Source organism: Mustela erminea, chromosome 21 (genome assembly GCF_009829155.1).
Source record: "Mustela erminea isolate mMusErm1 chromosome 21, mMusErm1.Pri, whole genome shotgun sequence".
In the NCBI taxonomy this organism is placed as follows: domain Eukaryota; kingdom Metazoa; phylum Chordata; class Mammalia; order Carnivora; family Mustelidae; genus Mustela; species Mustela erminea.
The window spans coordinates 38,723,107-38,748,645 of NC_045634.1; the positions used below are offsets into that span (position 1 = coordinate 38,723,107).

The window sequence follows — 25,539 nt, forward strand, 5'->3', positions numbered from 1 at the left end:
AAAACCGTCAACGGCGCGCAGAGCCCAGAGGCTCACACTGGTGGGACAGAAGAGAACACGTGAGACCCGCCCCAGATGGGACCCCTCAGTCGCTGGGGTGTTTCCACAGGACACGCTTCCTTACGACCCCGTGTGATGTCCTTTCTTCTTTAAGCAAACTTGCTGGGACTTGTTTGAACAGATGGTCGGTCTCCCCCCGCTCTGCCCGATGTGCTTGTCGGCTCAGACCCCCGACGGTCCAGCCTTCAGCTCAGCAGCAGCCCTGACCAACACCTGCCCTCAATGTCCGGCCGGTCCTCGCTCCGTGGATTTCACCTCTGGGGGGCCACCCCACAGGCCCCAACAACCTGACTGGCAGGCCCTGCAGGTTCCCGGAGACGCTGCGGGGGAGGCAGGGCGCCGATCCCTCCAGCGTCTCTGGCTGACGGGCCATGCTGCTCCCTTTCCGTTTCCCTAGAAACGCCAAGCGGCCTCCTGCTGGGATTCTCCGAAGATCCCACAAATTCTCAAGATACACAGTAAAATCCATCCGGGTATCTGACGCAACTATCACTGACCAAAAAAAATGCTTTCTGTATAAAAATCAACTACAGTTTTTAAGGTTTTTCTTCCTTTTAAAGAAGTTACCAAGACAAATATTTCAGGAAGTGAGAGCAAACGCAGAGACCGACACATAAAACAGCCGGAAAACACAACTGCCGCGCAACCGTGCTGTCTCGTTCTCTCTGCTCTCCGTGAGGTGCCTGGGGGGCACCAGGCAGACGCCGCAGGGAGAGCTCTGCTCCTGCGCGGGGCTCGAGGCGGCCCGTGACTCCGCACGTCGTCAAGCCCACGCTGTTCCACGGGAAAGATAAAGGCTTCCCTGCCTACGCAGCACACTCGCTAAGCCCAGCACACGGAGTTCACAAACGGACCAAGACAAGGGTTGGGAACTGCCGGCGCACACCGGAGGCTGCTGGTTTCCAGCTGACCTCCTCCCCCGCCACGAAACGTGAACGTGGGTCGCCACGTCCCGTGTCACCAGCGGCCTCAAGACTGCATCAGCGCCACAGGTCCCCAGGCCCCAGAGCCCTGGCTGGAGTGAACATGTGGGGAGTTTCCACGGACCCTGATAGGGCAGGGAGCAGGGCAAGACCCAGCTGCCCGGGGCTGGGCGGGAGAGAGCGGCACCCTCCACAGAGCCCCGGCTCGGCCACGAAAACCACACTCCAACTGCCTGGAGTGGCACTGGACAGAGCTGGCACGTTCCAGGACACCCCACCGGCCTCAGGACAGCGCCTGACCACGTGTCCCAGAGCCCCCCGCCACGGTGGCCACAGAGAGCAGCCAGGCCCACTGCCGACATGGACCCCCAGCATGAGTGTTCCCCCAGGCACAGGCACGGGCGGGGTGCAGCAGCCTACCGAGGCCACGAAGACGTCCCCGATGGTTTCCACGGAGTCCCACTCGGCCACGCGGCTGGCCAGCGCGATCTGGAACATGCCGTGGCACTGCAGCAGCTCCTTGACGCGGTAGAACACGAGCCTCAGCTTCCTCTCGCTCAGCATCTTGGGCTCCATCTCAGACAGCGGCTTCTCGTATTGCTGACAAAGACACGGGGGGCGGCGTGGACGCTGGAGGGCGCATCGCAGACACGCGGAGAAACCCACTCACGGAAGTCACGGTTCACGCGAGCCACACGGCTCTCCGCGCCTCCCGGGGGTCCTGCCACGCCAACCCCGTCCCGGCGCGTGGACGCGCGTGAACCCGCATGGGCGGACGAGGCCCGTGACACCCACGTCCCCGCGACACGACGCGTCGTACCTCCAGAATCCTTTTCAGGGCACCCACGTAGTTCTTCTCGCTGTCGACCACGGAGCCCAGGATGTACCTTCGCACAACCTGGTGACACGCGGAAACACGGCAGTGAGCGGAGCACGGCAGGAAACGGAAATGTCACTTCTCGTGCAGGACGAGCTTTGCTTTGTTCCCGAGTCCTCGGAGCAGGAAGCAAAGGACACCGCCCCGGCCCTGAGGGTGTGCTGGACGGCAGCGCGGGCACAAAACCTCCCGGGCCCACTGCCACGGCCACAGGATAGGTCCAGCCTCTGCGGGACAGGCCACACTGCAGCAGTGACGCCAGCCGCTGGGAGCCGTGGGGCAGAGTCTCCCAGGCTTGCGCTGGGCTGGGCTGCGGCAGCTCCCCAAGCACATCAAGCCTGAGAGCCGCTCCCGCCCTGACTCAAAGCCTGCGGGTGGCATCACAGGTCTAGGGGCATCGCTCCCGCAAACCGATCCAGGGGCATCGCTCCCGCAAACCGATCCAGGGGCATCGCTCCCCCAAACCTGTGGAAGCAGAATCGGCCTCCGAGACAAGAGGAGACCTTCTGGCTCAACAGCTCGCGAGCGAGCACAGCCAGGCGGCGGAGCGCACGGCGAAGGGATGAAGGCCGCCCCTGTCGCCCTCACGGCTGCGGGTCAGTCGCACCCAGGGGACGGCACCTCTGGCACGGTTCCTGGGAAAGGCTGGACGCCTCGCGGGGCCATCAAGCCTAGAGTCTGGCAAGTTCCTTTTTGGCCAACCAGTGAAGAATGAGCACAGAACCAGCAGGGCCTCTACACCCCGCGGCCCCGTCCTGCCCCTCGCCCCGCAGCGCCCGCACAACGCTGGCGACAGAGCCCAGCGCCCCCCGCGGCCGGACCCGGCATTGCCCACCATGGGGAGCTGGCAGTAGAGGACGTCCCAGGGCCGTACCGTCCCACAAAAGGCGACGGACAAGGGAGTGACCCTCCACAAAAAGGACCATTCAAACCCACAAAGCTAAGACAGAAACCAGTGCTCCTCGGGCACGCAAGGAGGTCAGGGCCGCACCCGGCGTGGAAGGGTCTGGGGTGGAGAGAGGCCCCCGCGGTCAGGAGTCTGAGCGCCACGAGGAAGGCCAGACCCCACCGCCCAGTCACTCCCCAGACGAGCAGCGGCCTGTCTCCACCGTCCCTTCCCCTGAATTCAGATTCCCAGATGCTCCAAGTCTCCTCAGGTAGAACATCTGGGGTCAAACCCAGGAAACTACAGACATTTTTAACAGTCCTGAGAGAACTCGGAGAGGCCAGGCCCCACGTCCCCTGCACAGCCGTCCCCGGCTACGTCACGGTGCCCAACCTGTGCCTGCCACCAGGGAGGGCCCTTCTTATCCCTCTCCACTGGACCCCGTGTCCTCCGACAAGGGGACCCAAGTCCCAGTCACACTGTATCCCCCCAGGAATGAGCATGGAGACCCCATCAGTGGCCAGAGCCCCACACAGCAGAAGAGTGGGTGAGGGAACCCAGGCAGACAGACCTCAAAGGGACACGGAAGGTGTTGTCAAGAACTCAGGTCCCCTCTCCAGCTGGTGAGGCTGGACAGCGGTGGGTGAGCCACGCACGGGGCCGGCCGGCACCCGCTGCGCGGGAATCGCAGCCTCTCGTCCCCAGGGAGCACCGCAGAGAGCAGGGCGTTTACGGCTCACCCAACCAACAGACTCAGGATTTAAGATTTTAGGTTTGGGGATCAGAGACTTGGCCCAGGTGTGGGGCCATACGGTGCCCAGGGCACAGTGTCAGCCCTACCGCCGGCCTCCTGGGAGCCCCGGCGACCTCCCGCGGGACGTGTGCGTGACACGGACGGATGTGCGAGGACTTGGTGACACGCAGCCGCCGCTGTCCCCGGGTCTTCCTCCGCTGCCAACACGCTCACGGGGCCGCATGACCCACGGACACGCCTCCTCGGCCTGCCAGCCCCACGCTCGGGCTCACCTTCAACTCCGTGGGATGTTCACTTCCTAGTCTGGGGACGGCTGACGGCCACGGACATCTGCCCAGTGCGGCTCTTTGTCCAGGCTGCGACCCCAGCACGGTCACCACACCGCTCCGTCCCACACCACTGTGCACATGTGTCTACCTCATGCTGCGTGTCCCCATGACGGGCATCACACTGACCCCACGGAGACCAGCCCAAGGGCCCCCTGGAACCTCCAGCTCCACGCCACATTCTGCTCGGGAGGTTTCTCTTCCTTTTACCCAGGGATCATTAACAGACACCACCGCGTTCTCTTCCCTCTACTACCTGTTTCCAGAGGCTAAAATCGCAGACACCCCGCGGACTTCATCGGTTACGGAAGTCTGCGTGCGGGGCCTGCGTCCGCGCCATTTGCCGACGCTCACCCAGCGTCTCTAGCTAAAGTCGCCCCATCAGAACCGGTATAAATCGTGCCCACACCCGTCTCCCGCTTACTCTGGCAGTGGTGCCTCAAACGCTGGTGGGCCAGGGACACCGCATCCAGGCCCCACGGGGGCCGCAGGCAGGGGACGGCAGGGGTCTGACGGGGAGACACCGAGCTCGGTGAGCAGCCGGCACAGCCCCCCACCCTACCTGCTGCTGAGACAGACCCTCAGGCATGGGGGTGAGGACAGCTTCCGGATGTTTGCAGTCAACATCGATAAATAAATTCTGCTCCTCTTCAAGACAGGATCTGTGATCTTAAAAAGAAATCAGAAACGGTCATAACGCGACAGCATGGTGACAACAAAACCCATCGAATCCCGGCTTTGGGCACTTTGGTTTTCCGTGCTCAGGTTCCATCGGGCCACGGTTGAATGGAAACTTGGACGTGCCCAGAAAATACCCTTCCCACCCGAGGAGCACAGCGTCCGTCGACACCTAAAATTTTCAATACGTGGAAGTTTAATTTTAAAAGGCAGTCGTGTCCTCTGAACACCTCTGAATCCTTCCACGTGTTGACGTAGGCAACGCCGCACTGAGAGCCAAGGCCCGCGGAGAGCCACGCTCGGTCGCCAGCGGAAGCTAAGGCAGACTCGGCGTCCTTCTGGACTCGGCCCTGCGCTCCGGGAAGTAGAGCTCCCACCACAGCAAAGCGCTTGGACCGGAACTCAGCGCGTCTCTAAACACTCGGCTGTGCCGGCTGGAGACCAGAACAGCAAGGGCTCCACAGCAGCGGGAGCCCAGAGACCATGGAACTCAGAGCTCCACACCCGGCTGCACAGAAGTGTCCGTAAAGAGACAGTAAAAGCCCGCGGAGTCCACACCCTGCGAGTAGGGCTCACGTCCGCAGCGAGGGCCTCACCCCGGGTCAGCCAGAGTGCGGAGATGCGGGGCCCCCATGAACGGCCGGGCTGCCGGGGCATAGCCACTCTGGAGGACAGTCGGGTGCCTTCTCACAGAAGGTGACACAGTCCGACCCCGCAGTCCTCGATTCTGATGCAAAGGACTTGAAAACTTGGGCCCACACAGGCCTGCCACGGGAGCTCCTAGCGGCCGGCTCCTGACGGCCCGGGCTTGGCGACGCCAAGAATCCCTTCGGGAGGTGACGGACGCATTAACTGTGGTCCACCCGGAGTGGGTGGTGTCCAGCGCTGCAGAGAAAAAAGCCTTCGAGCCACGAACTGACGTGGGGGCGCCTCACAGACGTGTGCCCACGTGAAGGGCGCCGGTGTGAGGTGTCTGCACACGGCCGGGCTCCGACTCCAACTATCTGGGGACACGAAGCCACAGAGACAGTGACAAGAGCAGAGGCCGCCGGGCGTGCGGCGCACGGAGAGATGAGCCGGCAGAGCACAGAAGATTCTTAGGGCGCGACGCCCCTCCGCACGCCTCGGTAACGACGGGCACCGGCCGCCGGCCTGTGTCCAAACCCACAGAACGCGGCACGTTGGACGGAAGCTGCGTGGCCTCATCAGAGGTGACAAACGCACCACGGTGATGGGGCTGCTGGGGCCGGGGGCTCTGCGTGGAGGAGGCTGTACACAGAACATCTCTGCGCCCTCTGCTCAGGGCTGCTGTGGATCTAAACTTGACCTTAAATAATAAAGTCTTAACAAGAAACAGAAACAGAACCTTCTGGTATCCGGAACCCCCCTCGGGTTCCACGGATCAGTCCCAGGGCCACGGCGTCGGGTGCGCGGGATGGGTTAAAAGCTCCCACCTCCTCACGACCACGCCCAGCGTAAGAGCCACCAACTCAGTGCCGCCTTCCACTTCGCAGCTTGGGTGACTAAGGTCGTCGGGCTCAGGCACGCACCTGACCCACAGCCACCCGCCTCGGGGGTCCCCCAGACCGTCTCCCTGCCCGGCTCGGGGTTCCCCACCTGCAGCCAGGAAGGACCTGGTCCGGATGAGGGAGCGGCCTCTCTTCACCGCGGCCCTCGTCTTCTGCAGCCCGTCCTTCGTGCCCTCCCTGGCGGCCTTCATGAGCCTCTGCATCTGCCGGAGGAGGGAAAACGTGAGAGGCCGCACGTCGACAAAATCGACTTGCTGCTTTTAGTTTAAAAGGATACTGTCAAGAATTAAAACGTCCCCTCGGGTCGGCTCTGTGATCAGGGAGAGCTCGCTTGCTGTGCGTGCGTGTGCGCGTGCGACTGTGTGTGCGCGTGCGTGTGTGTGCGTGCGTGTGCGAGTGTGCACGCATGGCCTGGGCCATGTTTTGTGTGTTTAATAGAAAAGAAAGAAAAGCAAACTGGACTAGCAGCCCCTCCTCCACCCGCCGCGTGCAAGGCCGATCCCATAGCTCTGGGGACGACTCACAGCCCCACAGGCATCGGAGGCACAGAGTCACGCAGCGGGCCCGGGGCCCAGCACACACAGGACACAGCCCACGGCTGTCTGCTGAGCTCCCCGGGAGGCAGGGCCATCGGCTCAGGGGTGCACACAGGCTGCATGAGCGGTCACAGCGGGAGGACAGCCCGTGGGAAGCCAGAACCCCACTTCCCACCAGTGCGCCGTGTAGAGGTTCTGGTTCCCTGAACCCAGAGGCCAGCAGCACACACCGGTCGTTGGGGCTCTGGGCCACGACCAGCTGCTCTGCCTTCTCACCTTCCTTGTTCTTGAAAACTCGGAGATCGAGATACTCACCATTGGGCTCCCAGGGATTCTTTCAGAGAAACCCAGATGTCCCCCTCCACACAAGCCAGCGTCCGGTCCAGGGGACCTCCACACTGCCCGCCGCCCTGGTCCTCCCACCGACTCCCCCAACACTAGACACACTGCAACCCTGTCTCCAGCTCCCTGCCCCCAGGGCCAGATCGCCACAGCCTGGGTGCCTCCCCGGGGGCGTGCACTGGTATCGGACACGCACTGTGACCCCAGCTGCCCCCGACTGTCTTCTAGTCCCCTGAGCCTCAACCAGCTGCAGCCAAGCCATGTCCACACTCGCCAGGCGGGACCCTGCTCCAGCCACCCCAGGGCACAGCCACCGCAGCCCCTCTGACTCCTGCATTGGGTCTCTCCTCCTGGGGACGTGCCCTTCACCGCCGCACCACCTCCCCTGTGTTGGCTGCTGGGACCTCCTGCTCACGACCCCCACGGCTTGTCTGCCTGTGGGGCACCTCTGCTTCGTCTCCCGACCCAGACCGCCTTCCCAGACCGCCTCCTTCTTACCCCATGCTGGACTGCTAAGCCTCGATCTTTACCAGACCCCGGTCAGGGGCCCCCGGACAAGAATCAGAGAACTGCAAACAGACGACTGAAGGGGACCAGCCTGCACGGCACCTAGTCCTCAAGCAGCAGCGAAGCCCCAGCACCTAGGGCACCGCAATGCCCATGCCAGCAGTCCGGAAGCCGAGCCAGGGCCCCCAACCCATCCTCACGTCTGCCTCTTTCTGGATGAAGGGGGTCAGCCTGGCCTGGCCCCAACTACATACCACGGCATCACTCCCTGCTCCCAAAGTCATTCTGCTCACCCGGGCCACTTCCTACCGGCGCACCTGCTTCCAAACTCCTCCACCAAGCTGGCCTCCATCACGCCTCCCCCGTGACCAACGACTGAGCTCACGATTCTCTGGGGAATCGTGCCAGGCCCCTGACGCTCCCACATGACCTGCTGCCTTACATTCTGCACAGGAACCAGCCCAAGGCTGAGCTGAAAACAGTCCTGCTCCTGCTCCGGGAGGCCCATGACACAAGAACGCTCCAGAATCAAGCAGCGACTCTCACGGAAGACACTTTTAGGTGAACGTCTGTTTTGAGTTAGATGTCACTTGACACTCATGGACAGACCATAGGACATCGGCAGGACGCGGGACGGGGACGTGAGCAGTACTTGACCGTGCCCTTTTAAAACACAGCTCCGGGGACGGCCGCCACCTCGCTCAAACCCAGCCGCTCCTGAGCCCCTGGGTCTCGGGGGCCCTTTAGACTCGTAAAAGTACTGAGGGCCCCATGAGCTCTGTCCACCCGGCCCTCACGGGTCTACGTTGACTGGACGGAGAGTTAACGTTGAGAAAAATATCAAGCTTCAATGAACACTCATTTAGAAATAACAATAAACCTGCTCTGGGTCGTGGAAGTAGCACGTCCAGGGAAAATCCCTGTAGTTCCCAAACGGCCCGACAGGCGGCGCGGCTGCGTATGTGTGGGAGAGGGGATGCCGGTCAGGCCAGGCTGGGGGCCGGGCGGGGGGGGGTGACACCCCACGGAGCCTGGGGGACACTCCGTCCGCGTGTAAGAGAACCAGACAGACAGGAGGGAGGGTAGAGAGCTTTTCAGGAGCAGTGGGAGCCCCTCCGCGGGCCGTGGTGGCCTCTGGAAGCCGAGGACCACACTTTGGGAACCAGGGATGGTTAGGAAGGGCCGACGTCGCGGCCGTGCGGTCTCTCCGGGAAGCCTGGCCTGTTTCCGAACATGCGAGACCCACGCAGCTGGTGAAAGCACGAGCCGCCCTACCTTCCGTTCGTGCCTCTGCTTTAGCTGCTGAATCTCTGCGGCCCCCACCGCGGTGGCCATCAAAGCTCTCATCTTGCTCTCATAGTGCTCCTTCAAACGCGCTAGGTCACGGGAGAGCTACAGCACAAAGAGACACAAGCCGTTCGCAAGCGCACGCCTTCCCGTCCTGAGACACAGTCTTACGCTGGCAGGACGCGGCGGCGGCGTCCGGGGGCCCCGCGCCCCAGGGGAGCCCCTAGTTCTGGTCCACCGACCCCCGAGAGCTACAAATGTGGGGAGAAGGAGGCAGACTGGGGACGTTTTTACGCCAGACAAAAGCGAACACGGGCACCGACGCCTCTGGGACCTCATTCCTGTGCACTCTGAGGACATTAAAATGACCCAACATGCAAGTAGAAAAGTATGAAATTATTCTTCTGGGTCAGCACCAAGGCAGAAGGTACCCGAGTTCAAGACTGCCCCACATACAGGGTGTCGTGATTTGGGAACGGGCAGCACAGACTTCTAAGTCTCCAACTGACGTCACGTCGTCTCGGCCAGGGGAGGGCAGGACTCCTGCAGGCACTGCCCACGGGGTCGCGCATCTCCGATACAGAAACCAAGGCTTCGGGACTTCTCCGCAAATGCTTCCCGTGTCGACCCAGGAAAAGACGCCTGATGCAAATGTTCACTAAAGCCTCCCTGAGCTGACTTGCCAAGCACAAGAGCACTCAGCGAGCCGTTCTAAAATCACGACTCAGAACGAGAACGCCTGGGCCTTCCCTCAGCCCATCCCTCCTGCCGGCCATGCCGCCGGCCGCCCCAGGACGTGCCCAAGCTTGGGCAGGGGAGGGAGGAGCATGCCCCATGGCCATCCCGCACTCGAGAGCCACCTCTCCCTCTGCGCTTCGGGGCGTGGGCAAGGGAACCCAGGGGGCAAGGCAGGCAGGCTCGGCTCAGAAAGCGCGTGAGAGGCCCATTGACCGGCACATGATCCAGCCGCCGCCAGCGGGAAGCTGCAGCGCACTCTTCCTCTCCTAACCCCGGCCCTAGGCCAGAGAGGCGGGTGCGCACAGAATCAGGCTGCCTCCGTGTGCCTGCGGCCTGACGCGCGGCCTCACACGGGCAGTACGGGCAGCTGCGGACACGGCCATGAGCGCCTTTCACCCCTTTCCCCAACGGCACAGCCACCACCACGAGACCACGCATCTCAGGAAGAGGGTCCGCCCAACCGAGTGAGTCCAGGGCCACCGCGGACCACCGCCCAGCTCCGGATTTCACACTCTGACCCTTGAAGTTCCTCCCCAGACCCCAGGAGGCACTCGCGCACACGCACACGTGCACACGCGCACACACTCCCCTCCGGACAGGAGGAGGCCGCTCTGGGGCTCTGTCCTTCGGCAGCACGGGCGTCTCACAGACACCGAGGCCGTCCGCGTGCCCAGCGCGCCGTGACCGTCTGCACAACACAGGTGATGCGGGCAGGGGTCCCCGAGGCCTCTCGGTGTGTCTCTGAGAACGTCCGCCGCGGCTACGCTCAAGACGCAAGCCGGGGCCCCTTGCACTCCCGCTTGCACTTCCCCACGCTAAGTGGGCCGCGTCACAAGCAGCGACACGTGACGGCAGCAAACGTGCCCTCGTGCTGACGGCGCACGGCGCTGAGCTGCCCCCGCACAGCCCCAACACATACTTGCTTTCTGTGGTTGCTGCGCAGGAAGGACCTGGGGACCCCGCTCCCGCACTCGGCGTCACTCTGCTCCTCGTAGCTTTCGAACTCGCTGGAGCTCCAGCCGCACTCCGCCGAGCTGCCCCCGTCTTCGCCTCCGTCCTCCACGGCGTCGTACACCGTCTCCTCTGAGGGCGGACCGGCCACAGCAAAACACGAAACGCCGAATCAGCTCGTTAGGGTCTGTGCGTGTGGGCGGCTTCACGCTAGCCTCGAGAGCTGGGGTGGGAGGCGCGTCGGACCCCCAGGGCCCGCGCAGCACCGCAGGGACGGGGCAGCGGCGCGAGGGGTCGTGAGCCCCCGTGAGCCCCCAGCCCCGGGGCAAACGGAGGGCCACTGGTCACACCCCGCGTGAGGGTCCTCCCAGGGCTGCGACGGAACTTCACCCTCTAAGGCCGTATTTCGCACAAAGCACGTGGGCCTCCGCTCTCCCTCGGACACATCTGTGTCTGCAGTTCACCAGACAGCCGAGGTCCCGGGCAGCCTGAATCCTGCAATTATACTTCCAGGGAACCTCAAATATCTAGTGCCATCTTCACTGAACATGTTTAATTACCAAACACTTTACGTGCACCAAAGAGCACCATGGAGCGGGCCAGTCTGCGGGCCCCATCTACGCCACGGCAGCGCCTGCTCCCACGGAGGCAGCAGCACAAAGCGACCCACGCATGGCCAGAGCCCTGTGCCCTCCCCCAGGTCAGCACAAAGCAGTCCCGGCCCACGGGCATCCACTGACCTCAGAGGTACCCATCCAACGTAAGCGTACCTGCACCCTACCCCTGGGGGTCTTGCTTTTTGCTCAACCCTACTTTTAAGCGTGTGTGTTTGTAAATATATATATATGTCATTTACTCATTTTTAACTGCAGCACAATGTCTGCTGTAAGAATTCACTGCCATATATGGATCCTTTCCCCCGGTGTGGGGCCACTGTGTTCCCCGCCTCTTCTGCTCTTTACAAACCGTGCCACAGACAAGCACCCTTACACACGTGTCCTTGACATGGGCAAGAATTTCTCCAGAAAACACACCTGCCAGGGAACCACCAGTTTGTATCACCATCTGCACATTAGCTAGGTCTTACTGAAGTGGGTTTTTTGTTTTTTGTTTTTTTTTTCCAAAATGTTTGTGCCACCAAACATTTAATAAGCAAAGAGCAAAGGGCCACTGAGGGGACCAGGACCTTCTGTGATCCTAACAAGGGAGGGTGCTGGCTGACGTGGGACTTAAAGCACACACACCATACACGTCGGCGCCCTGCACGGCACTGTCCTCACAGGGACACGGCTGGCTCTACCCGGAATGGCTGGCACCCTCACTAGGGAGACTACTGGTAGACCTCTGGCTGGCGTTTTGGTTTTGGGAGGCCCCAGGTCACCCCGTCTGGGTTGGGAAGGGCCTACCTGGATGCACAAATTACCCAAAAATAAATTTCAAGCTTGTTTTTGCAGAAAACAGTCTTTAATTCCCACTTCATTTGCAGCATGCATTTAAATAAAATACCTGCCTGCACACTCCTTCAGAAAACACTTGTTTGATTTCCGAAGGGGCCCAAATGTTAAGTGTGTCTCTCCCTCGACGTAGGAATCTGGAGGGCAGGGACGAGTCTGTTGGCTGAACCTGCATCAGTGCTCAGCGTGTGACAGCGTCCCAACACAGGGCAGAATGAATAAATTACCACGTGTTTTAACTCACCATTTAGCTGGATGTAGATTACAAGGACGCGTGATTACAAGAACACGTCCTTTCTTAGCCTGAGGATGTTGCCTCCTATTAGGAGCTTTTAACACTGACTGAATCCTATCAAGTGCATTTTAAGCATGTCTTGAGATGAGGGTAAGGATTATGTCCGTTCGTCTGGTCCTGTGGAAAAGATGGTCAAAGAACCTGCTAATGTTAAGGGATCCATAAACCCCCGAGACAAATCTAAAGGGCTAAGGTGGGCTTTTGCTTGTCTGTTGGGATACTGCTGGATTTTATTTCTTTACATTTTCATTAGGATGTTCAGCATCGCCCCTTTGCGTGAAGGGGGTTATAAGCTTCTACTGAGACCCTCAGGAGTGACCTGCTTCTGTCCTCTACGGTCCGCTGGAACTGCGTGTAGAGCAGAGGAGCTGCCTGTCACCTGATGGTCTAGCCCCTCTGGGACGAGGACGTGGGTCTCGGCGGGCTGTCTGGCACATCAGTTAAGCAATTAATTCTAGATCGGGAAGCATTATGCATCAATGTTTTCTACGTCAGATGCAGGCCAAGTGTTTCAACTGAATGATACCACGTCGTTTCCAGAATCCCTTCATGATGCTCATGAGCTTGGGCTGATCCACAGAAAGGGAAGGCCCTTTCTTCCCAACACTACCGGCGGCTTGTCTACTTTCATATCACTTTTACAGAGCTCTTCTTTCATTATGCTGATAACTTTCCATTCTTTGTTTTCTGTTTATCAAGTCTGCTGCTAGCATTTTTATTAAAAAAAGATTTTATTTATTTGCGAGAGAGAGCGATCACAAGCAGGCAGAGAGAGAGAGAGGAGGAAGCAGGCTCCCCACCTAGCAGAGAGCCCGATGCGGGGCTTGATCCCAGGACCCTGAGATCATGACCTGAGCCGAAGGCAGAGGCTTTAACCCACCGAGCCACCCAGGTGCCGCTACCATTTTTATTTTCTTCTATTTTCTCTGAGTTCCCTCTGCTATTCTTTTATATAACGGAGTTGGAATCTGGCTCATTATTTTCCTCTCTTCTGTTATTAACAAATGCCACTGTGTCTATAATTCATTATTTTAAAGTATCCCATAAAAATTTATGTAATGTTTTCACTATTATTCAAGTCAAATATTCTTTATTTCCATCCTATGTTCAGCCTTGTCTATGAGCTAGATATTAGTGCTATTTTTTAATATTCAAATGTTTCTTTTTATTGATTTTTTTAAAAATCAGAGAATGAGGTATGAACACTAATTCTCTGGCATTCGCTCACAATTGCTCTGAAAAATGCTATATAATTTTTACAAATATTCCATGCGTTTGGGAAAAAAGCGCGTTCTGAAACAATCAGCTTCAGGGTTCTATACAGGATCTTTCCGTAGACAGTATCCCGCGCTCTTCTGCAGTTCACTTACTCTACACCCAGTATCCACGGACGGGGAGGAGCTTTCTTAAAATCTGCTCCGATCACGTACTCAACTACGGCCGATTCCATCTCGGGCATGTTTTGCTTTATACGACTGGAGACAGTCTTGTTAGGAGCACACAAGTTTAGAACGGGTACGGTTCTCTCTTGGGAAGGGCTCTACGCCTAACATTTCACAGACGAACGTCCAGTAGATGAGAGTAATACTGGCTACGATATGTAGTTGGAAGTGGCCTTGTATTTCTTTTTCCATCCATTTACTTACAAATGTTTTGGGTCCACATTCAGCTGTCATTAAAATCTGTGCCTAGAACCGTGAATTTATCCAACCCAAGATCTGGGTTTTTTTCTTTTAGGGCCAACTGGACTCAATTTATCTTTACTATAAAGAGCAGAATCCTCGGACTAATTCTGCCATCTTTTCTCATACTATTCGCCATCCTTTCTTATTTTACGTTTCTTGTTTCTTACAGCCCAGACTCCGTTTTTCTCTACTGGGTTGGAAGTTAAATAACCCACCTCTATTCTCTTAGTGATCGCCCATAAATGCAGACCCAAACGATCACCGCAAAACATGCACAATCATCATTCACACCCTCTTGCTGAGAAACGCACAGACGGCAGAAGCGAGGGTCAGCCCGCCGCCTCCCCAGATGGCCAGTGCCTTGCCCAGGCCTTTAGCCCCACCCTGTGGCCACACTCGGGGATGGAACACCACCATGGGGCTGTCTTCCTCACCGCCTGCTTTGGACTCGCTCACAAAGTCATTATCTGCTCTCTGTTCTCTCGACAGCTCGTTAAGCTCAGCACCTTCTCCTTGGAATGCAACGTGAAATCGTTTTAGGCTCCAGCAGTCAGTCTCCCCAGTCTCTGTCTCGGTCCCCCCAGTCTCTGTCTCGGTCCCCCCAGTCTCTGTCTCGGTCCCCCCAGTCTCTGTCTCGGTCTCCCCAGTCTCTGTCTCGGTCTCCCCAGTCTCTGTCTGACATTGCCTTTGTTTTACTCTTTTACACACTCCTGTTCTGGAACTGGGGACTGAGCTGTGTGCGGGCCAGGGTACGGATTCAGGCTGGACCCGGCTTTGATTTTGTATTTCTGCAATCTGAGAACTTACGTCACTCTTTAATTCTGGAAAAGTATCAGGACGCCTTTCTTCTATTTTCTCATTTAAGTCACTTACTACGTATATGCTGGTACTCACAGCTTCCACGTTTTTTTACATTTCCATTCCTATTTTTCACATCTTTAACTCTTTCTGCTCCTTTATGTTTATCAATCACCCTCATTAAAGGCCTATAATGGAAGCACCCACACCTGTGCGCACAGACCAATAATCCACTGCATGGCACCAAGGAGACCCTAGACAACATACAAAACACGACCATGAAACACACGTAAGCTGTGTGTCTACAGACTGTGTGCAGGCTGACGAGTGCTTTTTCACACCCAGAAGGAAACACTGATAACTGAACCCTCTAAAACTTGGTCACAGACAATTCAAACCTGGTTCGGAGTCCGAATTCTCTCTTGGCACGTCATCATAAATGGCTTCTTCAGAATCTGGAATACAAAGAGGGACACGTGAAAACCTGACCCGACTCACCAAGTACAGTTTACACTGTTGGGACCGACCACAGTCTCCTATGATGCTGTAATTACTCTGAAAGTCAGTTGGTAAGGGCTAATTCGTGAGACCTACGGGAGCACGACCCCTGCTTTTGGGACAGGATGTTTTCTTGGGAGGAAGGATGACACGCTACTTGGCCCAGCTGGGACTCTGGCTGACAGGAAGTTTTGTGGGGAATCAAAAGTTATACCCAGATTCTTTTACTGTGGTAGAGTTTAGCGCACCTGACCTGTGCGTTATTCTAACCAGCTGCCTCTGATGTAATAAAACGAGTAAAGGGAAAGTCAGACAAATTTTACTTTGGAAATAAATTCTCTAGAGAACTGGAAGATATTAATTTCATCCTGTAATGAGCCCAATTTAGCAGCCCCTAGCAGAATCATCTACTTATGCTAAGTTCTTTGTTCGACAATGTCATAATTAAAACCAGAAAAACACATCCTGGAAGATAATTTAATAATGAGGAGACAGTTAAGACAATTCTTCCTTGGAAGTCGATCATATAAAATAATGACACAGAAATTAGTGAGCCCGTGGAAAATAAAGAGATAATTAGAAAAACCATATTTAGTTTTCTTTAAAAATTAAAAATCACACGTAGTTAAAAATAGCTGCACTTCCTAAACCCCACGTGGACCAGAAGATCCGGTCTGCCACCGGACGGTCGGCTGGCTTAACCGGCCCCCAGCCGTCTGGGCCCCCCACCCCCTTTTCAAAACGGTAGCACGAAGAAGCATCTTAGTGAGAATCCCGAAAAACCTATCTGGGTGATGTCCCACGGTGACTTGCTGACTATGGGCCCGGGTCACAGCACTGGTCCCCAAACAGAGGACGGTCACGACAAAACCCAGACACTGTGTGAGGAAGAAACCAACGAGGAACAACTGCTTGCAGGGATGGGGTGAGCAGAGGGGTTCCACGGGAGGGAGAGGAGGGCTGCGGAGAGCCGGGACAGCACCGGTCAGTACTTGGGGTCAGTGAAGATGTTTCTAAAGCGTTCGACCTGAAGAGGCCACGGGATGATCCGCAGAGCCCGACAGACACACACACGGGGGCGGGGGCGGGGCCCGCCCGGCTCTTGGTGGCTTTGGTACCTACTCTCCATCCACGCGGTGTTGGCCGGGTCCGCAACCCACCGGGCGAGGGCACTGTCCTCCCTGTGCGCCCGGTCGTCGCTAAGAGAAAACAGACCACAAGATCACAACAGTGGACGCTTCCCGTCATGAGGCCACAGGCTGTCCCCTAAGGGTACCCCTGCTTCCCGGTCCGTACCCCTTCTGTTTCCCCGGACAGCATCACGGGTGCTCTGAGTTCTGAGCTGCTGCCCGTGCATTTCACGGTGTGGCACGCCTGCCCACACCCGCAGTCCAGACCTGTCAGCAGGACCCATGCTTGGGATTCCCACCGTGCCGTCCGGCTCCACTTTCTCAGGGCACCTTGTAAAACCAACACTTAGGAGTTAAGCCCTTAAAAAGCTAGTGACCTCTCTTCCACTCTCATCTAATAAGTGACAGGTGCTGGTGACCTTGCTCTGTATCTGCTGCGGCACGGGACCCCCTTCCCCCAGCTCACACCTCCTGGGCCTAGGACGTGTCAGGGATAGATCTGGTGACCCCACTGCTCTCGTGTGGGTGGCCCCAGCTGTGCCTTCCATCAAAGTCACCCTGGGATTCTCCGTTCCCCAAACCAGTCACTGGGAGGCGGGGGGAGCTCCCACGGACACATGCAGGAGGCTTCTGCACCTCACTCAGCGGGTCCTAATCAGCACGTCCCCAGTTTAAGACCCAGCTGCGGCTTCTCAACACAGAGCCCGAGCTCGAACTTCCATTCCGCGCTACCGATGATGCCGCTGAAGGCTCACCGTCCGCACGGCACAGGACCTGGCACCACAGACAGAAGACGATGTGACGTCCCTGCTCTAGAGGACCCCAGTGGTCTTCCGTTAGGTGCCATACGCGGTGCCAACCGGAAAGCCACACCAGAGTGACCAACAGGCCTTCCTGACCACCGGGAACAGGTTAGCGGAGAGAGCAACACCACACCCGCCACCAGAAGTGAACACCGCTCATGGCACATCGGGCAGTCCGCTCACCGCGCGGGGCCCCAGGGGCCAAGCCACAGGGTCTCACAGAGGGACAGGGATGTCATTCTGCAGGTGATGGAAGCCATGGCAATGCTTTACTTGGAAGAAGGAATCAGATTCCCTCAGCAGATGGAGGGCCACCTCGGGGAGAGGGACAGCTGTTGACAACACCAACACAGCTGCGATTCGGGTCTTGGGGGCATGCGGTCTCGGGGGCATGCTGCAAACAAACACCGGTGCCGCGTAAAGCCCTTCACGGGAACGGACAGACACTGGAACACGGGGTCAGCACCCCGAGAGAGCACAGGACGCGCTGGAGACCCTCCATATGGAAAAAAGAATCAGAGAGTTGATGCCACACTTCACAGTAAATGACAGGGATGGGGGGGGTCACTGCAGGACGGTCTCTTCCATTATCGTCATTTCTGTTTGCTAAAAGGTCTCGTGAAAGGTTCGATGTTTGCAAGACTGAGAGGCCCGGGGTTGAGGGGGGAGCCCTGCGGGCGCCCGTGAGGCTAGAACCGCAGTCCGCCCTGCACTGCGTCGAGGAACTTGTCGCACTGAAAGAAAACGCTTTCACCTTCTACATCTGAACTTACATCAGAGTAACATTAAGCAAACAGAGAACATGTGAAGCAAGTGCAGACAATATTTCAAACAATTCCTGAGTGTTTCTATACGTTCAAACAAGGTCGCGCTTTGGAGAACGGGTCGGGGTTAGCCTCTCACGCCATTTCACGCCCTTCTGGGTCTGACTCATGGTCCTCCGGCAGACCCACGACCCAGAGTGAAGTCTACATCAGCAGGGACAACGCGCCTTTCATCATCCTCGGTCCTCACGAAGGTCCTGGATGCGGCAGGCGACATTCGCGAGCTCATCCAGGTAGAAAGACCTTGCAGGTGTGCACCTCTCTCCAGAGACCCCACTCGTCAGGGGAGGGGTGCGCCTACTTCCAGAGGCCAGCCCGCTGCCCGAAAGGAAAAGCCAAGTGAGCGTGAGCACCGCAGGCCAAGGCGATCAGGATGCCCCAGACGGGAGCCTGCGCTCTCACCGTCTGCTCTGCCGATGCCTGCACGGACACTGGCTCACGTGCTCTCCTGTCTCGGATACCCAGCACGTGCCGGGCACTCAGGAAATGCTGAGCAGAGGAAGATCCAAGGAACGAGGCTGAAAGTGAACAAACACGCACACCAGGCACCAAATACAAACCAGGTAAGGTGGCAGACACGCCACCACGTGGTCAACGCCGCTCAGACAAAAGGGCCCTTAACGCGTCAAAGGTTCCAGAAGACAAAGGAGGAGACTGCAGATTGACAGACGCTTCCGTACGACAGGAGATGTCACAATTTGAAACACGTGCACCACCGACTAAGGGGCCCCAGTAAGTGAAGCAAAAATGTACAGAACCGAAGACCGAAAGACGCTCAGGACAGCCGGAGACGTCGCCCTGGCAGCCCAGGGCCGGGACCGCCGGGCCGGAGAGCCATAAGCACACCTCGAATCAGCCAGACCCGACCACCATCAGAACATCCGTCAGCCCCGCGGGCTAAACCACGAAGCTCCTGGGAGAAAATGCGGTGAGACTGCCGCACGGCACCGACTTGCCGGCCCTCACTGGGCAGGAAGCCAAAAGCACAGGCAATTCGAAAGGGAAAAATATATGTTAGACTTTATCAAAATCGAAAACTTTTGTACAAAGGAAACTACCAAGAGTGAAAGGCAGCCCACAGAACAGGAGAAAACGTTCACCAATCATGTGCCCAACAAGGGATTAACGCTGAGCAAATAAAGAACACCGAGAACTCCACAACAACCAAAACCCAGTTCGGAGGTAAGTAAAGGACTTGACGGCATCTCCCCAAAGACGACACACAAACGGGCCAACGGCATGCGGGGGGCCGTGTCGCTGCTCATCAAGGAAACGCACATCAAAACCACCACGAGGACCATTCCCCACTCAGCGGTACGGCTGTGCTCTTTAAAAATGGAAAATCAGCTCCTGATCTTACGGAGAAGGCGGGACCGTCCACGTGACCGGCGCGGTCCCTGACACAGACTCACCCGAGATCCGGCCGTTCCGCCCCCAGGCGCAGAGCCGACGGGCCGGGAGCAGGCAGGCACTCCGGTGCTCGGGCCCCGGTGCCCGCTTGAAGAGGAAGGCAGCCCTGACACATCCCGCAACACGGGAGAGCCCCGCGAATGTGACCCGAAGGGAAATGAGCCCGACACGGGGACAACGGCCGTGAGTCCAGTTCCAGGGGCAGCTCAACCACGCAAGCTCGTAGCCCAGCACGGAACGGACGCTCTCTGGGGCCGGGACAGGGGGACGGTAGATTACCACCCAGCGGGGAGTTTCTGTCTGAGAAGATGAAAAATTCTGAAAGCAGAGAGTAGTGACGCTTGTACAGCAGCGTGGACACACAAGAGGCCGCTGGCTTGTAGACTTAAAATGGCAGAATACTACGTTATGTAGATTCTAACACAATTTGAGGACGGACGATGCAATGTGCCAAAACCCACAGGACAGGACACTCGAAACAGGCGTGGTGCGTGGCTCCCCGAGCACGGCGGCCCAGCAACCGCACGCGGGCACACCTACCACACACCAAGCACATCGCACGCTAAGCTTTGGTACACCTGGTCTTTATCTCTGAAAAACCCTTCGTCCAGCAGCAGGGGGGACACAGGAAATACGAGGGAAGGCACAGAGCAGTCCGTGGTATTGCAAGTGAGCTCGCACCGGGGTCCTGGAACCCGAGGAGGAGCTCGCCGGGAAGCGGGGATTTCGCGGGGCACCCCATGCAGACGACAGCGTCTTTGAAGGCAAGCGGTATGAAAGATCTACAATCAGATCAGTTTGGAGGACTCCAGACCGAGGTGGGTCCAACGCGGGGAAAAGCCCCACTCCCCCACAGGATGCTGAGACCCTCTTTGACACTAAAGCACACGGACCCCCGAGGAGGGCTGCAGCCTCCTGGTCGACCCGCCTGTGCCCCCATACGGCCTGTCTCCCCAGAACACAAGGGACAGCCTGTGGGGTCCTTGTATCCTGGCGAGCCCATCTTGGGAGCCCCGGGTGACACAGCAAGCGGTCCCGGACCTGGGAGGGAGGGTCTCGGGCTGGGGGCGCGCCTGGCCGGTCGCCTCACAGCACCGAGGGCGGGCAGGCCAGCCCCCCGTACGCTGCATTCCACATCTCAGGAAAGGGTCACGAACTCAGAGCACGTACGGAAGTTAGTCAAGATACCTGCTTGCTGGATCCTCAGAACGTAAAGAAGTAAACTGGCTGTCTTCTGCTGCTTCCTGAGTTTCTGTGAGGAAAGGAAAAAACTCAGTGGGTTTAGGTTTAGGGTAAAATGCTCAGGAAGCGGATTTTTATCCTTAAGATGCTTTTATATTTTTTTCAATGATAAGCTTATCTTACCATAAAAATGACTGACAGATTTAAAGGTTTTTCAGGTTTTAGATAAAATGCATTTAAAATAGGATTATAGTAAAAAGTGATACACGAAGGCCGTTGAAACAGCTGGAATTAGCCGTGCCCCAAAGAAACCGAGTTTGAGCGACTAAGAAACCAGTTTCCTCTCAGTGCTTAACTTCCGCACGGGGGTTCACGACTGAACGATTCACGGCAGCCTCCAGAGGTCTCACGGGACGATGTCCCTTCCCTGGCATCTGACAACCCACCTTTCACGTCCTCACGCACGTGCTCGCGCACACTCACGCACACACACGGGCACACGCACACACGAGTCCGGCACACGTGTCCCGGCCGACGGCCGCTCTCCCACATCTGGGTCTGGTTTACCAAGAGGGTGATGAGCTCAGGACAAAAGGCCATGAGCCCAACTGAGGATGGGCGCTAACGGCCCCATGGGACACCGTCCACAAAAAGCCTTTAAGAAAGAAGCGACGGCGCGCTGCTGTCCAGGAAAGCGGGGTGCAGTGTACTTAGCGTGGAGACCTCGGCGATAAACGGTCCCCTGGTCCTGCTCATTACTAACAAATGCCCTTCCTCGGTGGTGGGAACCCCCAGCGGTGCAGCCGGGGCCACACGGACACGGACTCGCCGTGTTCTCAAAGCCACCGAACGGTAGGCATCTGCCACGGACCACGGGTCAGGTCACAGGCAGGGTCGGGATCTGAACTCAACCCTGCGCCCCTTCCAAACACTGCTCTTCCCACACCATGCTGTCCGAAGAATGACCCCCAGGACCTCCCAAGAGACGAAGCTACTAGACAAAGTGTTGAAGAAAGGACATTAACCGGCAGCAACCACACTGCGCACCGGGATGGCTGCCCCAAGGCTGGGCCAGGGCATCAGTCCCCACCCCCAAACGCACACCACCCAAGCCTCGTCTCACTGCCCACCCAAAATGATGTGTTCTTCCCCTGTGCTCCCCGTTTCAAGAAAGGAGATGCACCCGGTTTGCTGTGTGCTCAGACACGAGACCTTGGATAGGAGAGGTCAGGAGAAGGTCAGCACACTCGGAAGTTCCCTCTCTGGCCACACTAACTGCTCATTTCTTGCTGTTCTGGAAAGATCTGGAAGCTCTTGCCAAGAAGCAGAGCACTGTGAGTTTCTGGCCATTGGAGGACCACTAGAGAACAGAAGCAGAACCTCAGAGTCTTTTTTCAGAATAGGTTTGGGCAGCGGGAAGAGAAGAACTCTTCCTGTTTCTGAGCGTCCGGATGGGGCAGCTTCCGTGCTGGGGGCCTGAGCCCTGGCACAGCCAGGAGGCACCCCCAGGTCCGTGGGAGAACCACAGGGTGCAAAGAGTTAAGAGGCTGGCCAGCTCACGGCCGGCCGGCAGCGCAGGTCCAGGCCTCGGACCCCAGCCTCCCCCGAAGTGCAGGCTTTCCCATGACCCCGCGGAGAGCCCGGTGCACCGGTTTGTCTTTGAAGGCTCAAGAGACGATCAGACCTGTCTTCCTGGCTCTGGGGACTTACCACAGTGTTTGTTATGACAGGATTTTATTAACAGCTCTAGGAGGACGGCACAAAAAGCAGCCAATGGTTTTTAAATATACTAAATTACTTAAAAATAAATTAGTATTTAATTATTAAAAATAACCAAACAATCTGAAAATAAGCAAATTAACACAAGAACATATTCCTTAACCTTTTTTTGACTGCAACGCCTACTTCCTTATTTTCAGATCATTCTTAGTCTTTGGGCTACAAGATACGGACAACATTGTGGATCGTGGTGAATTTCCAAGATCACTGCCAATTACACCAGGAAAACATATGGGGAAACATCAACCCCGAAAACCTTGTGCGTTTCCCAGTGTAAATTCGAGATTCTCTTTAAAGATGTTTTGTCTCCGTTGAGCATAACAGGGAAGGAAAGAACCTGTTTACTGAAACCTCACGTAATCCAAGTTATGATTCTGGGTCTGGGGGTGTCTCGTCCCTCAGAAGCCCTCTGCCTGTGTCCCCGTGGCGTGTCCAGGACACAGAGCACAGAGTTCAGGGAGAGGAGAACTCAGCGGGCTGCGTTCACGGGGTCCGCTTTGCACAGAACACAGCACACTTGCTGGGGGCACAGTGCTGGGCCCTCAGGAGTGCCTGGACACCTGTGCCCGCGGCAGGGGTGGCAGGTGCCTGTGGCCTCGGCAGGAGCACGGACGGCTCCGCCTCGGTCCGCTCTGGCATTTCTCGCTGAGCACCCAGCACCGCGGCTCCCAGGGACAAGGCTAGTTCCCGGCCCGCGGTGCGCAGAGAGGAGCAGGGGCACTACCTTCCTCGTGCGGGGGCACGGCGCGGACGGCGACGGGGCTGGAGTAGGCGGGCAGGAGCAGCGGCAGGCTGCAGGGCACGGCGTAGCCGCAGGGCACGGGCACCGAGTACCCGCTGGGCACCGGCTGGCTCCCGCCGTCGTCCCCCGCGTCCGCGTCCGGGGGCAGGGGCTGCTCGTCCTGGAAGGGCGCGATGTCGATCACAGAGTAGGGGTTGACTCTCGCCGGGGCCTGGAGGGCGGCGGGTTCTGCCGGGGCGTCCGTGTCTGTCCCCACCCCAACCTCACCTCCTGGAGGCAAACACACAGGCATCAAGGTGGGGGCACCGCTGACCTGCCCTCCTGGGGCCCAGGCAACACCGGGCCGCCCAGGAGACGCCCACAGCTGGGGTGCTGAGGGGCGCCCCCGACTCTGGGGCATCGGAGGGGCGGGCGCCCACGGGGCCTGGCGGCTCCCAGCGCGGCCTCTACTGCGAGATGAGTGAGAAGCCGCTGAGCTCGGGCCAGTCCGCGACGTGCAGAGGGTGCTGCGAGGGACGAAGACACGGAAGCCTCGCCCCAGCCCGTCCTCCCCGTCAGGGAGTGCGAGCCGACAACGCCCCCTCGGAGACCCAAGCGGATTTCCCTCTCCCGACGGCGCTGACCCCGGAACCGCTCCACGTCCCCGCAGACGCGGCGCCGGGCCGCTTTCACCCGCCAACACCCCCAGCGCCCGCCCGCACGGGGCAGGAGCAGAAATGAGGGACACCCGGCCGGAGCCGAACCCGTCTCTCAGGCTCAGGCCCCAGAAAGGTCACGACGGTCCCACTCCCGGACGCCCAAGGCCCCCGTGCCCGTCCCACTGGCCGTGGGGCGAGGGAGTCGCCGGGCCGCGCGTGCCGGTGGCCGCGGGGGGCCCACCTGAGCCGGAGGGGGCGTCCGCGCCCGCGTTCCCGGCCGGGGGGCCGTCCGCAGCCTGTCGGTCTGCTTCCGGAACCTCATCTCCGCTGTCGAAATCGAACTGCTCCCCCTCGTCGTCCTCGTCGGCGGACTCGCGCTTCGCGGCGTTGTCTGCGGGGCGGAAGGACACGGTCAAGGCCGGAGGAAGGGAGAAGCGACAGCGGACATCGGGGAGGCCAGGGCAGCAGGGCAAAGATGAAGGAGAGGGAAAATCCGGACACGGGGCGCCCACGACAGACGTTCAACCTCCTCACGGAACGGACGTGGCTCCCGCCCCACGGGTCCCCAGACCCCCCGGTTCTGCCTACGCGGCCACCTGCAAAGTACATCACCACCCGGAGGCAGGGGACCTCGTGCTCCCTGCACACGTCAGGCCCCCCTCCGGCCCTCTGGCCACACGTTCCTGGCCGAGGATGTGCAGGGCAGGGAGGAGGGGGCTCAGCCTCAAGGATGTCACCAAGGGGGTCTCCGGTGGGCACTGGGACAGGCATCTGAGACTGGCCATCTCGGGACTTATCCACCGGGATGAGGCCTGGACCCCCATGCTTGGCTCACAAAGCGGGGGGCAGGTGGACAGATGCCCAGGCAGCCCGTGAGGGGTCACAGCGCCCCGGCTACAGAGCTGGGGTAGGGGACAGAGCAGGACGTGCAGGGGCCAGCGTGGGAGGGAAGGGCCTCTTCCTCCTCACTGCACCCCAACTCTGCGGCACGAAGTCAGAGCACGGAAACCCCCGAACTGGACATCCTTAACCACCAGCGCACCACTCACTCGGTGACAACAAGACAGTCGGCCGGTGTCTGGTGCTCAGACAAATCACGAAATATCAGAAAAAATCAGTCACTTTCCAGGGAGAAGCTCTGGGCCATTAAGGTTACATTCCTGCACACTCACAGGAGGCCCCTGCGGGACTGAGGGACCCCAGACCCTAGAGGAATCTAGGGGGTTCCCTTATGAAGTAATGGGCACTAAGGGGAGGAAAACGTGACCCGCTGAGAGAGATGACCTGAAGGTCAGCACAAGCAGAAATCACTCACCCAGCAAGCAAACCAGCGCGCCCAGCGTGACCGGGTTTTCTCTGGGCCGCCGCTCAGAGGGCCCGAGGCACAGAGAGCTCCGGCTCTATGAGGTTGGGGAAGGATCTGCCGGGACAGGCCCCACTGCCCCAGGCCGGGTCCCTTCCAGATGGTTCCACCCCGACTTACCAGCCAAACGGCTGGTACACATGCCCGGCTGTTTCCCAAGGCACCTACGGGGAACGCAGGGACCTGAACGTGGTTATTTTAGAACGGAGGACACGTGAACAGGATCAGAGGCTGGGGGTGGTGCGTCTTCGGGCTGAGGTAACGGAGACATCAGGAACTCGCCCTCCACACCCCTGTGCTGAAGCCGCAGGGCTCGCTTCCCTGCTCTGTCCCCGGGGCTGGGGTCCAAGTGGATTCCTGGGATGGCCTGGGGCCTTACGGATGATGGGAAGGGGTCACCTCCCCAGTCGGTGGGGCGTACGTGAGGCCAGGCCGGGCTGTCCCATCACAATGGTGGGTGGTCTACACCCCTCCCACCCTGCCCAGAGCCCCCCGAGCGCCCCTCGATCCTAGGTCAGGGCCTGGGTCAGCAACAGACAAGCAG

At 58.5% G+C, this 25,539-nt stretch overlaps 1 protein-coding gene across 6 annotated transcripts in view; it reads right to left on the bottom strand.

Moving 5' to 3' along the window:
* ARHGEF10 (Rho guanine nucleotide exchange factor 10) overlaps window positions 1–25,539 on the bottom strand; it is an 87,112-nt gene that overhangs the window by 39,905 nt on the left and 21,668 nt on the right. For 5 of the 6 annotated variants that reach the window (XM_032329070.1, XM_032329072.1, XM_032329068.1 and 2 more), the window contains 11 exons: window positions 23,874–24,023; window positions 22,977–23,264; window positions 20,480–20,543; window positions 16,247–16,323; window positions 15,025–15,081; window positions 10,363–10,526; window positions 8,694–8,810; window positions 6,122–6,236; window positions 4,389–4,495; window positions 1,804–1,881; window positions 1,404–1,583 (listed from right to left, as the gene is read on the bottom strand). In XM_032329070.1, coding sequence (XP_032184961.1) covers window positions 1,404–1,583; window positions 1,804–1,881; window positions 4,389–4,495; window positions 6,122–6,236; window positions 8,694–8,810; window positions 10,363–10,526; window positions 15,025–15,081; window positions 16,247–16,323; window positions 20,480–20,543; window positions 22,977–23,264; window positions 23,874–24,023 — 1,397 coding nt within the window. The remainder of the gene's footprint in view (window positions 1–1,403; window positions 1,584–1,803; window positions 1,882–4,388; window positions 4,496–6,121; window positions 6,237–8,693; window positions 8,811–10,362; window positions 10,527–15,024; window positions 15,082–16,246; window positions 16,324–20,479; window positions 20,544–22,976; window positions 23,265–23,873; window positions 24,024–25,539) is intronic. The other variant, XM_032329069.1, reaches the window with a different exon arrangement.